Source organism: Bombina bombina, chromosome 1, assembly GCF_027579735.1.
Source record: "Bombina bombina isolate aBomBom1 chromosome 1, aBomBom1.pri, whole genome shotgun sequence".
NCBI lineage: Eukaryota > Metazoa > Chordata > Amphibia > Anura > Bombinatoridae > Bombina > Bombina bombina.
The window spans coordinates 251,742,090-251,759,636 of record NC_069499.1 but is presented as its reverse complement, the minus strand read 5'-3'; the positions used below and the strand labels follow the sequence as shown (position 1 = coordinate 251,759,636).

The window sequence follows — 17,547 nt, the reverse complement described above, 5'->3', positions numbered from 1 at the left end:
CTTACACTGTACTAAACAATGTTTCTGGTATTAAAATCTCCATCTTATAAAAGTTGTTACCTTCTTAAATGTCACAATCTATTAAATGTGACCTATTGCACCATTTCTTTTGTTTTCTAAATTTTCAGTCTTATTTTAGTGTGATTAATTTTATACAAAGTTTGTCCAACATTTGGCCTGCAGGCAAGAAACTGGTCTGTGTACACTATCACTGTAAAAGGAAGGACAAGTAGCATCTGGTACCACTCCCCCAACTTTCAGATCACCAGAACTGTCAGCCCTCCTGCCCTAGGTACTGTGCCATAAACTTGCCAGGCTTAACTTTTCTAAAATGGTTGCAGCTGTCATGTAGCCAATCTAAGGTCTGGTCTTGCAGCTGGCACAAAGGGACTGCTTAACTCATGTATCTGAGCTCACACTAGTAATACAGTTGGTACAAAGGGGTCAACTAAGACATGGACTTGTTCTGAAGACATTTGGACATTCAGCTGATCTAGGATTTAATGTAAAATCCAGTGTGGCACTTCATGAAAAGGTTTGTCTCCCCTAATTTTACCACAAAGAAGTGAGCGAAGATTTAGGGCACATATATCCAAATATCTAAATGTAATTTAAATGTGAACTTAGCCATCCAAATTCAATATCAATATCTGGTCTATATAGTTCTTTCACACAGATTTTCAAAGAAGTTACCTGTGCTGTAGCACAGCGGACAGACATGGATCTGTCAGTCAAGCAAGACCGTGCTACTTTGTAGATGTCACGATGGCAGGGTGCAGCAGAGGGTCCCAGGCCAGTAACAATTCGCTCCAGACTCAACATAATCTCAGAGCGTCCCTGAGACTGCCAGAGAAAATGAGAAAAAAAACACGTGTTAGTAATTAGCATAAGCAGTGTGCTCCACAGAAAGTTTTGCCAGCAGAGTGGCATTTTGAAGTAGCCATGTGGAGGCAGTGCAATATGTTCTTTTCATATATATTATATACTTTTCAACTATCCAAAGCCCAAATTAATTGCATAGTTTAACATAAATATACTTAACGATAATTTATGCAATACAAATTAAACAATTATAATACTGGCTAATTTTAGATTAATATTGGCTTAAATTTTAGCCGGGTGATCAGTAAAATCAGTCGGATGGTGCACCCGCTAAAAACATAATTTATGTAAGAACTTACATGATAAATTCAATTCTTTCATATTGGCAAGAGTCCATGAGCAAGTGACGTATGGGATATACAATCCTACCAGGAGGGGCAAAGGTTCCCAAATCTCAAAATACCTATAAATACACCCCCCACCACACCCACAATTCAGTTTTACAAACTTTGCCTCCTATGGAGGTGGTGAAGTAAGTTTGTGCTAAGATTTCTATGTTGACATGCGCTTCTCAGCATGCTGAAGCCCGGTTCCTCTCAGAGTACAGCGAATGTCAGAGGGACGTGGAGAGTATCACCTATTGAATACAATGATTTTCCTAACGGGGGTCTTTTTCATGGGTTCTCTGTTATCGGTCGTAGAGATTCATTCAGAGGGGCAAAGGTTCCCAAACCTCAAAATAGCTATAAATACACCCCTCACCACACCCACAATTCAGTTTAACGAATAGCCAAGTAGTGGGGTGATAGAAAAAGGAGTAAAAAGCATCAAAAAAGGAACTGGAAATATAATTGTGCTTTATACAAAAAACATAACCACCATAAAAAGGGTGGGTCTCATGGACTCTTGCCAATATGAAATTAATTTATCATCAGGTAAGTTCTTACATAAATTATGTTTTCTTTCATGTAATTGGCAAGAGTCCATGAGCTAGTGACGTATGGGAAAGTAATACCCAAGATGTGGAACTCCACAGAAGAGTCACTAGAGAGGGAGGGATAAAATAAAAACAGCCATTTTCCGCTGAAAAAAATAAATCCACATCCAAAAAAAAAAAAGTTTTTCTCATAATTGAAAAGAAAAAACTTAAAACATAAGCAGAGGAATCAAACTGAAACAGCTGCCTGAAGAACTTTTCTACCAAAAACTGCTTCCGAAGAGGCAAATACATCAAAACGGTAGAATTTAGTAAAAGTATGCAAAGAAGACCAAGTTGCTGCTTTGCAAATCTGATCAACTGAAACTTCATTCTTAAAAGCCCACAAAGTGGAAACTGATCTAGTAGAATGAGCTGTGATTCTCTGAGGTGGGGCCTAACCCGACTCCAAATTAGCCTGATGAATCAAAAGCTTCAACCAGGATTCCAAAGAAATGGCAGAAGCTTTCTGACTTTTTCTAGAACCAGAAAAGACAACAAATAGACTAGAAGTCTTCCTGAAATCTTTAGTAGCTTCAACATAATATTTCAAAGCTCTTACAACATCCAGAGAATGTAAGGATCTCTCCAAAGAATTCTTAGGATTAGGAAAAAAAGAGGGAACAACAATTTTCCTATTAATGTTGTTAGAATTTACAACTTTAGGTAAAAATTTAAATGAAGTCCGCAAAACAGCCTTATCCTGATGGAAAATCAGAAAAGGAGACTCACAAGAGCGAGCAGATAATTCGGAAACTCTTTCTAGCAGAAGAGATAGCCAAAAGGAACAACACTTTCCAAGAAAGTAGTTTGATATCCAAATAATGCATAGGCTCAAAAAGGAGGAGTCTGTAAAGCATTCAAAACCAAATTAAGACTCCAAGGAGGAGAGATTTATTTAATGACAGGCTTGATACGGACCAAAGCCTGCACAAAACAGTGAATATCAGGAACTTTAGCAATCTTTCTGTGAAATAAAACAGAAAGGGGAGAGATTTGTCCCTTCAATGAACTTGCAGACAAACCCTTATCCAAACCATCCTGAAGAAACTGTAAACTTCTAGGAATTCTAAAAGAATGCCAGGAGAATTTATGAGAAGAACACCATGAAATATAAGTCTTCCAACCTCGATAATAAATCTTCCTAGAACCAGATTTACGAGCCTGTAACATAGTATCAATCACTGAGTCAGAGAAACCTCTATGACTAAGCACTAAGCGTTCAATTTCCATACCTTCAAATTTAACATTTTGAGATCCTGATGGAAAAATGGTCCCTGAGACAGAAGGTCTGGTCTTAAAAGGAAGTGGCCAAGGTTGGCAACTGGACATCCAGACAAGATCCACATACCAGAACCTGTGAGGCCATGCTGGTGCTACCAGAAACACAAATGATTGTTCCATGATGATCTTGGAGATTACTCTTGGAAGAAGAACTAGAGGCGGGAAGATATAAGCAGGTTGGTAAAACCAAGGAACTGCTAAGGCATCCACCAACTCCACCTGAGGATCCCTGAACCTGGACAAGTACCTGGGAAGTTTCTTGTTTAGATGTTTCTTGTTTAGATGGCAAGCAATACGATCTATTTCTGGAAGACCCCACATCTCAACAATCTGAAAAAACACATCTGGATGGAGAGACCACTCCCCCGGATGTAAAGTCTGACGGCTGACATAATCCGCTTCCCAATTGTCTACACCTGGGATATGTACCGCAGAAATTAGACAAGAGCTGGATTCCACCCACAAAAGTATCAGATGATTGACATATGCCACAGTTGTGCTATTGTCTGTCTGAAAACAAATGAATGGTTCTCTCTTCAACATAAACCCCTTGTGCTGTCAGAGATCCCCAGACAGCTCCCCAACCTGAAAGACTTGCATCTGTTGTGATTACCGTCCAGGTTGGACGAACAAAAGAGGCCCCTTAAACTATACGAGGGTGATCTAACCACCAAGTCAGAGAGAGTCGAACATTGGGATTTAAGGATATTAATTGTGATATCTTTGTATAATCCCTGCACCATTGGTTCAGCATACAAAGCTGGAGAGGTCTCATATGAAAACGAGCAAAGGGGATGGCGTCCGATGCAGTCATGAGACCCAAAACTTCCATGCACATAGCCACTGAAGGGAATGATTGAGACTGAAGGTTCCGACAAGCTGAAACCAATTTTATTTGTCTCTTATCTGTTAGAGAAAGAGTCATGGACACAATCTATCTGGAAACCTAAAAAGGTGACCCTTGTCTGAGGAATCAAGGAACTTTTTGGTAAAATTGATCCTCCAACCATGTCTTTGAAGAAACAACACTAGTTGATTCGTGTGAGATTCGGCAGAATGTAAAGACTGAGCTAGTACCAAGATATCGTCCAAATAAGGAAATAACGCAATACCCTGTTCTCTGATTACAGGTGATGTTTGTCTAGAAAAGAGAATCTCAGAAACCGATAGTGGTCTGGATGAATCGGAATATGAAGATATGCATCCTGTAAGTCTATCGTGGACATATAATGACCTTGCTGAAAAAAAGGCAGAATAGTCCTTATAGTCACCATTTTGAAAGTTGGCACTCTTACAAAATGATTCAAAATTTTCAGATTTAAAACTGGTCTGAATGAATTTTCTTTCTTTGGGACAATGAATAAGATTTGAATAAAACCCCAGACCCTGTTCCTGAAACGGAACTGGTATGATTACCCCTGAAAGCTTTAGATCTGAAACACACTTCAGAAAAGCCTGAGCTTTCACTGGATTTACTGGAACGTGTGAGAGAAAAAAAAATCTTCTCACAGGAGGTCTTACTCTGAATCCTATTCGATACCCTTGAGAGACAATACTCTGAATCCTATTCGATACCCTTGAGAGACAATACTCTGAATCCATTAATTTTGGACAGAATCTTCCCAAATGTTTTGGAAAATTTTTAATCTCCCCCCCCCCCCATCTGAGCTGGAATGAGGGCCACACCTTCATGTAGACTTGGGGGCTGGCTTTGGTTTCTTAAAAGGCTTGGATTTATTCCAACTTGAAGGTTTCCAATTGGAACCAGATTCTTTGGGGGAAGGATTGGTTTCTGTTCCATATTCTGTCGAAAAGAACAAAAACTCTTAGAAGCTTTAGATTTACCCTTAGATCTTTTATCCTGAGGTAAAAAAACTCCCTTCCCCCCAGTGACAGTTGAAATAATTGAATCCAACTGAGAACCAAATAAATTGTTACCTTGGAAAGAGACAGTAATCTAGATTTAGATACCATGTCAGCATTCCAATATTTGAGCCACAAAGCTCTTCTAGCTAAAATAGCTAAATACATAGATTTAACATCAATTTTCATGATATCAAAAATAGCATCACAGATAAAATGATTAGCATGTTGAAGCAAGTGAACAATGCTAGACAAATCAGGATCTGTTTCCTTTTGCGCCAAGCTTTCCAACCAAAAAGTTGATGCAGCTGCAACATCAGCCACAGAAATGGCAGGCCTGAGAAGATAGCCAGAATATAAATAAGCTTTCCTTAGATAAGATTCAAGTATCCTATCTAAAGGGTCCTTAAAAGAAGTACTATCTTCCATAGGAATAGTAGTACATTTGCAAGAGTAGAAATAGCCCCATCAACTTTGGGGATTTTTTCCCAAAACACCAATCAGACTGCTGGCAAAGGATACAACTTTTTAAACCTAGCAGAAGGAATAAAAGAAGTACCAGGCCTATTCCATTCCTTTGAAATCATATCAGAAATAGCATCAGGAACTGGAAAAACCTCTGGAGTAACCACAGGAGTTTATAAACAGAATATAAACGTTTACTAGTTTTAGTATCAAGTGGACTAGTTTCCTCAATATCCAAAGTAATCAACACCTCTTAACAAGGAACGAATATACTCCATCTTAAAGAGATAAGTAGGATTCGTCAGTGTCAATATCTGAGGTAGGATCTTCTGAATCAGATAGATCCTCATCAGAGGAGGATAATTCAGTATATTGTCAGTCATTTGAAATTTCATCAACTTTATGAGAAGTTTTAAAAGACCTTTTAAGTTTATTAGAAGGCGGAATAGCAGACAAAGCCATCTGAATCGCATCAGCAGTAAAATATTTTATATTCACAGAGATAGCATGTACATTAGATGTTGAAGGAACAACAGGCATTGTACTAGTACTGATGGATACATTCTCTGCATGTAAAAGATTATCATGACAACTGTTACATACTACAGCTGGAGATATAATCTCCGCTAAGTTACAAGAGATACATTTATCTTTGGTAGAAATGTTATCAGGCAGCAGGTTTCCAACAGTGGTTTCTGAGACAGGATCAGATTGAGACATCTTGCAAATGTAAGAGAAAAAAAACAACAATTTCCTTATATGGCAGTTTCAGGAATGGGAAAAAAATGCAAACAGCATAGCCCTCTGAACATAGAAAAAAGGCAAGAGGCATATAGGAAGTGGGGTTTAAATAATTAAATTATTTGGCACTAAGAATGACGCGCAACGCAAAATGAAATTTTTGGGCGCTAACAACATCCGGAAATGACGCAACTCGCGTCATGGCAGATGCAACCTTGTGCAAACCTGGCGTCAACTAAGACGCCAAAAATTATGAATTTGCGTCACCAAACGTACCTTTGCGGCCTCGCAAGCCTAATTTTGCCCGCAAAAATTAATAAAAACAGTCAATTTTGAAGAAAGGACTATACACCCCAGGTAAGAAAAAATAACTAAATATGTTTTCCCAATTTTGAAAACTGATAGTCTGCAAAAGGAAATATACATAAACCTGACTTGTGGCAAATATAAGTACAATACATATATTTAGAACTTTACATTAATACATAAAGTGCCAAACCATAGCTGAGAGTGTCTTAAGTAATGAAAAGATACTTACCGAAAGACACCCATCCACATATAGCAGATAGCCAAACCAGTATTGAAACAGTTATCAGTAGAGGTAATGGTATATGAGAGTATATCGTCGATCTGAAACGGGAGGTAGGAGATTAATCTCTACGACCGATAACAGAGAACCCATGAAAAAGACCCCCGTTAGGAAAATCATTGTATTCAATAGGTGATACTCTCCACGTCCCTCTGACATTCGCTGTACTCTGAGAGGAACCGGGCTTCAGCATGCTGAGAAGCGCATGTCAACATAGAAATCTTAGCACAAACTTACTTCACCACCTCCATAGGAGGCAAAGTTTGTAAAACTGAATTGTGGGTGTGGTGGGGGTGTATTTATAGGCATTTTGAGGTTTGGGAAACTTTGTCCCTCCTGGTAGGATTGTATATCCCATACGTCACTAGCTCATAGACTCTTGTCAATTACATGAAAGAAAAGGTCCTTCGGAGAACACTGCATACGTGATCTTGCAAAGTTTGTTATCTTTTTTTTTTTATTATTCTTTATTTATGTACCAACAGCATAACAGCAAAACAAAGAAGAAAAGAAAATAGAAAATACATATAGGTTATGTTAATTTCACATATTCATTTCACCTCACAGGGTGTATTACACAATGCATTTCTTTTACAATTATCAGATTTCCATCCAAAAGCACAGATTATTTAAATAGAACAAAAACATAAAGGAGGGAAAATAGATAAACAAGTACAGTATTAACAATTCTATTTTTGCCATAAATTATTAATTAACCCTGCATCAAAAGACAAATCCCTATATACAAAATCCCCTACACTCTAGTTAATCTGCTAATCTATCCAAGGGGTATATATGGAAAATATATCTAAAATTGAAACATCCTTTCTGACCCTAAACTTACAACGATCAGGGATTGTAACCAATCTATTTCACAAAGTCTTATACTGTTGGGTGTTTTTTACATTATATCATACCAGAACAAAGAGACACAGAAACGAATACAATACAAACGCAAAACAATACAAAAATAAAAAAACAACAAACGCCACACCAGTGGGAGGAAGAACCGGGCAGGGTCCGGATATCCTTTTAAATAACTCTATGGTCCCTAATCCAGGTATGAGGGAATCTCTCTAATATCACCATTTCTGCGAAGCTAATAGTGGAGAGAAAAGGGGACAAAATCTGCTTCTGTACTGGGATAGGATAAGTCTTAATTATAGAGGCCCACCCAGTAAGACATTTTTTAATTCTGTTATCCTTAACATGCTGTAAATGAAAGAGTTTATCTAATCTAAAATTTAAATTCACTATGCTGAAATGTGTTTCAATTTCTGACATGATTGATAGAATTAAAAGGTAGAGCTGAGCTGAATTTCTCTTAGGTTGTCACATGACATCACATGATAAAGTGCTTGTCATATCATTTGCTTATGTAAAGTCTAGTAGACACAAAGTATTACTGATAAAAACACTGTATAACTTTGCTCCTAGGTTTATAATTTGCCATGAAATCAATTTACCAAACAGTTTAATTGGTAATTTTGTTTTCTACCTTTTTGATAACTATAGAAGTGGATTCACTAAAAACATAATTTTTTTGCCTTAACCACTGGTTAAAACTTAAAGTTTTATCTTGGTTGCAAACTGTTTTCTGGTTAAAAAGATTCCAAGATAAAGGAAAAAAATATATAATAATTGTTTAGAAAAAAAAAAAAAATGACCCTGTTTGGTGAAGTAAAGTGATTATAGTTTATTGTTTGGAGCTATGCATTCCTAAAAGCTAAAATTCCATAAGGGAGCTTGGCTTTTCATCTCCTATAAACTTCCACAGTGTTGTGTCATATTTTAGGGGAGGGGACAGCTGCACTTCTCCAGCTCTCACCTCTGCACTCTTAAGGACTTTGAGTAGGTTAGTAACAGTGTCACTGTACGTGCTGCCAAGTAAACGGCCAAGCTTCTGATATAGAGCTCCAAGACAGGCCACAGCAGCTCTACAAATAAAGAGAAGATATTAAACATTACCTAAGAATAAAGCACAATGAAAACAAATATGAACACTATACAAATCACACCCCACAATTGAAACATAAGGGGAAGTGTATGTCATGTAGAAAGAGGCTCTGCAGGAATACAGTGAGGAGAGAAGAATGATGATACACATTCTTATTTTGCAGGGCGAAATTAGAGTTTTTCTACACTCTAGTATCCAAACTTTTCAAATTATGGAACACAGAATGTTTTTTTAAGTGAATAGAAAACTTCAGATATTTTATTTACAGAAACAAAAATATTTATCAATTTAAATGAGCTATGCACTGACCTTAAACATACACAATAAAACCAGATACACAGAAAGCTTGTAATTGTACATTTTTCTATGATGTAAATAAGGAGAATGACAGTTCAGCTCCAAAATATATACAACAGAGAAGAGCTTGGAATAATGCTCTGCACATAAAACCAAGGGAAGAACGTGGAGGAATGACAGGTATATTAAAGAAATACTATATATGTGTATGAAAGGGCATAGGGGACACACAATGTCTAGGTTTAATTGATGTGAGACCCGGTGCTAGTTTGGCAGGGAAAATATGGAGGGTTGCCCTATAAGTCTCACTGCAGATTTCAAATACACACACACACATATACATAGGAAGGGGATACTTTGTCCCTGAAATGTCACAATTGTTCACAGTAAATTATTTAAAAAGAGCAGAGAGTGCAAGCTTGTGTTCATTTTTGTATTAGTTTTTGCTAGCACCCTGGCAGCTGTTGGACTGAGTGAGAATGCACATCCTTGAGCTATATAAGCAAATGAAACAAGGGTGTCAAGGCATGCTCTGCTACTCAACATGCATAAACCGAAAAGGACTATTGAGGGTGTCTCATCCGGTCACCACAGTAGATGTGTGGAGCCATGCACTGCAAGTGTAACAAGCAAATGTGCTAATTCATGCACTGCACGTGTAAGAAGCAGACGTGCTAAGTTATGCACTGCAAGTGTAAGAAGCAGACGCGCGGAGCCATGCACTGCAAGTGTAGGAAGCAGATGTGTGGAGCCATGCACTGCAAGAAACAAAATGTGCGGAGCCATGCACTGCAAGTGTAGGAAGCAGATGTGTGGAGCAATGCATAGTAAGTGTAAGAAACAAAATGTGCGAAGTCATGCACTGCAAGTGTAAGAAGCAGACGCGCTGAGCCATGCATTGCAAGTGTAGGAAGCAGATGTGTGGAGCCATGCACTGCAAGAAACAAAATGTGCGGAGCCATGCACTGCAAGTGTAAGAAGCAGACGCGCTGAGCCATGCATTGCAAGTGTAAGAAGCAGATGCGCGGAGCCATGCACTGCAAGTGTAAGAAGCAGATGCGCAGAGCCATGCACTGCAAGTGTAAGAAGCAGATGCGCGGAGCCATGCACTGCAAGTGTAAGAAGCAGATGCGCGGAGCCATGCATTGCAAGTGTAAGAAACAGATGCGCGGAGCCATGCACTGCAAGTGTAAGAAGCAGATGCGCGGATCCATGCATTGCAAGTGTAAGAAACAGATGCACGGAGCCATGCATTGCAAGTGTAAGAAGCAGATGCGCGGAGCCATGCACTGCAAGTGTAAGAAGCAGATGCGCGGAGCCATGCACTGCAAGTGTAAGAAGCAGATGCGCGGAGCCATGCACTGCAAGTGTAAGAAGCAGATGCGCGGAGCCATGCACTGCAAGTGTAAGAAGCAGATGCGCGGATCCATGCATTGCAAGTGTAAGAAACAGATGCACGGAGCCATGCATTGCAAGTGTAAGAAGCAGATGCGCAGAGCCATGCACTGCAAGTGTAGGAGGCAGATGCGCGGAGCCATGCACTGCAAGTGTAGGAAGCAGATGTGTGGAGCCATGCACTGCAAGTGTAGGAAGCAGATGTGTGGAGCAATGCATAGTAAGTGTAAGAAACAAAATGTGCTGGGCCATGCACTGCAAGTGTAAGAAGCAGATGCGCGGAGCCATGCATTGCAAGTGTAAAGGCTGTGACACACTGCAAGCGATGCGGCGTGAGGCGATGCAGCTGCTTCGCACCGCGTCGCATTGCTTCTAAAGTTCAATTATTTCATCTCTGAGCGCTCAGCTACGCGACCTGACGCAGCAGAGTGCTCAGAGATGAAAAGGCAGGACACACTGAGCGCGCACAGCTGCATCTACACGCTGCGCACCGCTCCGCTTGCAGTGTGTCACAGCCTTAAGAAGCAGAGGCGCGGAGCCATGCACTGCAAGTGTAAGAAGCAGTTGTGTGGAGCCATGCACTGCAAGTGTAAGAAACTAAATGTGCGGAGCCATGCACTGCAAGTGTAAGAAGCAGATGTGTGGAGCAATGCATAGTAAGTGTAAGAAACTAAATGTGCGGAGCCATGCACTGCAAGTGTAAGAAGCAGATGCGCGGAGCCATGCATTGCAAGTGTAAGAAACTAAATGTGCGGAGCCATGCACTGCAAGTGTAAGAAGCAGATGTGTGGAGCAATGCATTGCAAGTGTAAGAAACAAAATGTGCGGAGCCATGCACTGCAAGTGTAAGAAACAAAATGTGCGGAGCCATGCATTGCAAGTGTAAGAAACTAAATGTGCGGAGCCATGCATTGCAAGTGTAAGAAGCAGACGCGCTGAGCCATGCATTGCAAGTGTAAGAAGCAGACGCGCTGAGCCATGCATTGCAAGTGTAAGAAGCAGATGTGTGGAGCCATGCATTACAAGTGTAAGAAACTAAATGTGCGGAGCCATGCATTGCAAGTGTAAGAAGCAGATGTGTGGAGCCATGCATTGCAAGTGTAAGAAACTAAATGTGCGGAGCCATGCACTGCAAGTGTAAGAAGCAGATGTGTGGAGCAATGCATTGCAAGTGTAAGAAACAAAATGTGCGGAGCCATGCATTGCAAGTGTAAGAAGCAGATGTGTGGAGCAATGCATTGCAAGTGTAAGAAACTAAATGTGCGGAGTCATGCATTGCAAGTGTAAGAAACTAAATGTGCGGAGTCATGCATTGCAAGTGTAAGAAGCAGATGTGTGGAGCAATGCATTGCAAGTGTAAGAAACAAAATGTGCGGAGCCATGCATTGCAAGTGTAAGAAACTAAATGTGCGGAGCCATGAAATGCAAGTGTAAGAAGCAGCTGTGTGGAGCCATACATTGCAAGTGTAAGAAGCAGCTGTGTGGAGCCATGCATTGCAAGTGTAAGAAGCAGAGGCGCGGAGCCATGCACTGCAAGTGTAAGAAGCAGAGGCGCGGAGCCATGCACTGCAAGTGTAAGAAGCAGTTGTGTGGAGCCATGCATTGCAAGTGTAAGAAACTAAATGTGCGGAGCCATGCACTGCAAGTGTAAGAAGCAGATGTGTGGAGCCATGCACTGCAAGTGTAAGAAGCAGATGTGTGGAGCCATGCACTGCAAGTGTAAGAAGCAGATGTGTGGAGCCATGCACTGCAAGTGTAAGAAGCAGATGTGTGGAGCCATGCACTGCAAGTGTAAGAAGCAGATGTGTGGAGCCATGCACTGCAAGTGTAAGAAGCAGATGTGTGGAGCCATGCACTGCAAGTGTAAGAAGCAGATGTGTGGAGCCATGCATTGCAAGTGTAAGAAGCAGATGTGTGGAGCCATGCATTGCAAGTGTAAGAAGCAGATGTGTGGAGCCATGCATTGCAAGTGTAAGAAGCAGATGTGTGGAGCCATGCATTGCAAGTGTAAGAAACTAAATGTGCGGAGCCATGCACTGCAAGTGTAAGAAGCAGAGGCGCGGAGCCATGCACTGCAAGTGTAAGAAGCAGATGTGTGGAGCCATGCATTGCAAGTGTAAGAAACTAAATGTGCGGAGCCATGCACTGCAAGTGTAAGAAGCAGATGTGTGGAGCCATGCACTGCAAGTGTAAGAAGCAGATGTGTGGAGCAATGCATTGCAAGTGTAAGAAACTAAATGTGCGGAGCCATGCACTGCAAGTGTAAGAAGCAGAGGCGCGGAGCCATGCACTGCAAGTGTAAGAAGCAGTTGTGTGGAGCCATGCATTGCAAGTGTAAGAAACTAAATGTGCGGAGCCATGCACTGCAAGTGTAAGAAGCAGATGCGCAGAGCCATGCATTGCAAGTGTAAGAAACTAAATGTGCGGAGCCATGCATTGCAAGTGTAAGAAACTAAATGTGCGGAGCCATGCATTGCAAGTGTAAGAAGCAGACGCGCTGAGCCATGCATTGCAAGTGTAAGAAGCAGATGCGCGGAGCCATGCATTGCAAGTGTAAGAAGCAGATGCGCGGAGCCATGCATTGCAAGTGTAAGAAGCAGACGCGCTGAGCCATGCATTGCAAGTGTAAGAAGCAGACGCGCTGAGCCATGCATTGCAAGTGTAAGAAGCAGATGCGCGGAGCCATGCATTGCAAGTGTAAGAAGCAGACGCGCTGAGCCATGCATTGCAAGTGTAAGAAGCAGATGTGTGGAGCAATGCATTGTAAGTGTAAGAAACAAAATGCGCGGAGCCATGCATTGCAAGTGTAAGAAGCAGATGCGCGGAGCCATGCATTGCAAGTGTAAGAAGCAGATGTGTGGAGCCATGCACTGCAAGTGTAAGAAGCAGATGCGCGGAGCCATGCATTGCAAGTGTAAGAAGCAGATGTGTGGAGCAATGCATTGTAAGTGTAAGAAACAAAATGTGCGGAGCCATGCACTGCAAGTGTAAGAAGCAAATGCGCAGAGCCATGCATTGCAAGTGTAAGAAGCAGATGCGCGGAGCCATGCATTGCAAGTGTAAGAAGCAGATGTGTGGAGCCATGCACTGCAAGTGTAAGAAGCAGATGTGTGGAGCCATGCATTGTAAGTGTAAGAAACAAAATGTGCGGAGCCATGCACTGCAAGTGTAAGAAGCAGATGCGCAGAGCCATGCACTGCAAGTGTAGGAAGCAGATGCGCAGAGCCATGCACTGCAAGTGTAAGAAGCAGATGCGCAGAGCCATGCACTGCAAGTGTAGGAAGCAGATGCGCAGAGTCATGCACTGCAAGTGTAGGAAGCAGATGCGCGGAGCCATGCATTGTAAGTGTAAGAAACAAAATGTGCGGAGCCATGCACTGCATGTGTAACAAGTAAACGTGAGGAGGAATATATTGTAAGAGCGGTATGCTCTAGAAGTCGGTGTTGCATGAGTGAGAAGAAAATCTTTGCAGGATTCAAAGCTAATGAGTGGGAAGCTTTGGTCTTCAGGTAAAAACTAGGAAAAAGATTAGGGGGTTTCACCGAAGGTGCAATAACTGAGGAATGTGGATGGTATTTTTCCAGATCTCAGTGGCAGATAGGTCTCAAACTTGTTGCGCTTTATAAAATGTAACGTATCAAAAGTTATATATTTCTTTAGGGTGGAAATGTTAAATTCAAATAAACTTACAGCTTGCTAGGGAGGTAGCTGGGGGAGTCGTCCTTGCTGCGGATCAACTCGATGCACAGGTCAATAGTTTCATATACAGAGAATGTGTCTCCAGAACTGTACACAGTGGCCAAGTTATGAGCCAAAAGTCGACGTGTTGGGGGACCTGGTGAGCCCATCATTATTAACTTCAATTGTTCAACCAACTGCTTCTGTTTCTCCTTTATATGGGCCTGGAGAAAACAGATACAGATTAACCAACAAAGATAAGTTCTTAAAGGGATATGAAACCCATTTTTCTCTCTCATGATTCACATAGTGCATATTATTTTAAACACCTTTCCTATTTACTTTGATTATAAAAATTTGCTTCATTTGCTTGGCATCCTTTTGTAGTCGTTTAAATCTGAAACAAGAAAGTTTGATTTTGACTTTACTGGCCAGTTAAAGGGAAGTATAACAACCCTTAAAGGGATACTAAACCCAATGTTAGCCACCAATCAGCAAGCTCTACCCAGATGCTGAACCAAAGATGGGCTGGCTCGTAAGCTTACATTCCTGCTTTTTCAAATAAAGATACCAAGAGAAGGAAGAAAAAAAATGATAATAGGAGTAAATTAGAAAGTTGCTTAAAGGTACAGTACACTGTAAAATTGTTTTTATATGAATGTATTTTCAATGAATTGTTCTACCAGCTGCAGTGTAAAATGTATGAGAAATGGCATTTTTCTGTTTATTTGTGTATATGAAGTAGCTGGGTTTGTGCTTTTAAACCACAGCCTATTACAATGGGTTGAGCTTCAGGTAATATCAGATCTCATTATGGTATCACTTTTATAGACACAGACTTGCTTCCTTATCTTATATTTATCTAGAAAACCAAAGCTCAATATTTAGAGAAAACAATGGAAAATTATCATTTTATTACTCAACTATCATGCCACCCACTGAGAGTGTAATCTCTTATGCTGGCTGTGTTTAATTAGGCTATTCAATAGAATATACTCCAGTATAGGAACTTTCAGTATAGGTTGGGATACCACAGGCTAAATCAGCTATTTCAAATGCCAAAAACACTCCAGCAGGTAAAATGAATCATTGGGAACAATTTAAAGGGGAGAAAATCTTTGGGTCAACTGTCCCTTTAAAATTCCATGCTCTATCTGAATAATGAAAGAAAATAATTGGGCTCAGTATCCGTTTAATGAAATGTAAGGCAGACTGAAAATAAAAACAAACATATATTAGTACAAGCTTACGTGAACTTTAGCAACTTTCAGGTTAAACATGACTTTCCATAGTAAGCCCAGTGAAATGTCAAGTTCAGACCTGAAGAGATACTGGAGTTCATGTAAGTTTTATTTAACTATTGTATGTTTTTTACAGTGTGTCTCATCCATTCATTCATGTACTCCAAATGTCACCTATTACAATGCATACTCAGGTTTTTCCCATAGCCTCATTAGCCTTATTTCTCTAGTGATTTTGTTACTCTCCACTAACCATCTATTGATTCTATGTCTCCTCCCACAAAAGTATTTGTCTAGAAATATTATTCACCTCATCTTGTATAAGCACTTGTCTAATGTTTCCATTGGTCTACTGTTGCACAAGTACTTGTCTAGTGAATAATCTACTACTATCTTATACTATATCAATTTGGCTCCTTGCAACTATTAATTCCATTAGTCTCCTCTCATGCTTACAAATGTGTAGTGATTTCATTTATCTCCTCTCATACACCCATTGTCTTGTTGTTGAACATAGTCTCATCTTAAATTCATTCGTCTTCTCAAGCAACTACTATTATTACTAGTATCAGTTATTTGTAGAGAACCAACAGATTCCGCAACACCAGAGAATCCATTAGTCTCCTTTTGTGCCCACACTGATTATTCCATTAGTCTCTGTCTGTCCTATAGTCCAACCACTAATGATTCATTGGTTTCCTCTCAGACAACAGCTTATTTAGTAATTTCATTAGTTTTCTCTCATTCAACCACAACTAGATATACAATAGTTTTATATCCTTCAACCATTGGTCTCTAAGAAGGTGTTAGATTACACTGTTCTCGTTTTAATCAACTGTACTCGTTTATTTATGAACTACATATTTGAACACACTCCACTGTTCTATACCCTCTCATCAAAGTATTAAGTCTCTGCTCACGAATATCCAATCACCACATTGTAATTCCAATATTAAAGACAAACGCACTTAGCTGTTGCATTACACTCATCATCCATGTACGGTACACCTTACTCTACAGATCCTACTCACACACCCATCATCTAGTTGCCCCTAATGTATACCCTGTTCGTGAATGGGAGCACCATCCTCAAATACCGCAGCCATTCCAACACACGCAGACCCCGGTCTGGCTCCTCCAGGCCAGCGGGATCCAAAATAAGAAGCCGATCTTCACTCTCCATCCCGCCAGCGGGCACCCCTCTTATCGGTGCTCTATTGCAATGTCTGGCTGTCTTCTCGTCTATCATCTCATAGACCTGAGAGTTCGGTAATCGGCTGCTTTGCCTTGAAAACATCGATATGGTTTATGAGCTCATTCAGACAGAGACTAGTGACAGTGAGTGATGCATCACAAGATCCACATCAATCAATCGCAATAATATAATTTGTTTCTATATTCAGTAGGTATTTGCTTTTAGTACAAACTACTCAATGGTAAAACATTTATTTTTCTAAATAATTTCTTAGTAACACTTATTGACACGCTTTATTCCGCAACGCTTTAGAGTTATACTCTACGTGGTGACAAGAGGATAAAATATTTAAACCTGATTAAATACCTGAAATAAAATACAAATTTGTATATTACATTTTCAAAAATTACATTGATTTTTGTGTTAAATTTACTTTACAAAATAATTACAGCAATTTGTCGTATACCGTAGCTTCACTTGGCTATTTACTCACAAAACTACCGTTTGTATCCTACTCAAATACATTTAAACGTAGTGTCGCAGTTCTATTGTTTTTATGCTACTGAAATATGCTTTTTAGCAACAAATAAAGCAGCAGGATTTTGCTTATCATCCAGTGGGAAAACTTAGGATCCAGACGTACATAGACCACTAACTATTAACTTAAAGAGACATAAACCACCAAAACATTATTTCATGATTCAGAGCATGCAATTTTAAACAACTTTCCATTTTACATATATTATCTAACTGGCATAGATGTCATGGTATCCTTTGTTGAAAAGCATAAATGGACTACTGGGAGCTAGCTGGTGATTGGCGGCTACAACTATATGCCTCACCCAATGTGTTGAGCTATTTCCCAGTCGTGATGCAGGATACCAAGAAAATTAAGCAAATCTTATAATAGGAGTAAACTGAATAGATGGAAATAAATATTTAACTTAGCTCAGGACAATAGTAGGTTTAGACAATAGGTATAAATATATACCGGTGTTGAGGTTTAATATGCTTATAATTTAACAGTATAAAGAAAGAAAGAG

At 40.1% G+C, this 17,547-nt stretch overlaps 1 protein-coding gene across 1 annotated transcript in view; it reads right to left on the bottom strand.

The window, feature by feature from the left end:
• The window catches only part of HEATR5A (HEAT repeat containing 5A), a 373,796-nt gene extending 357,292 nt beyond the window's left edge, over positions 1 to 16,504 (bottom strand). The window contains exons 1-4 of the mRNA XM_053697931.1: positions 16,373 to 16,504; positions 14,081 to 14,292; positions 8,569 to 8,677; positions 694 to 843 (exon numbers count right to left, since the gene is read on the bottom strand). Coding sequence (XP_053553906.1) covers positions 694 to 843; positions 8,569 to 8,677; positions 14,081 to 14,292; positions 16,373 to 16,492 — 591 coding nt within the window. The 5' untranslated portion in view covers positions 16,493 to 16,504. The remainder of the gene's footprint in view (positions 1 to 693; positions 844 to 8,568; positions 8,678 to 14,080; positions 14,293 to 16,372) is intronic.
• Positions 16,505 to 17,547: the final 1,043 nt, after the last annotated feature.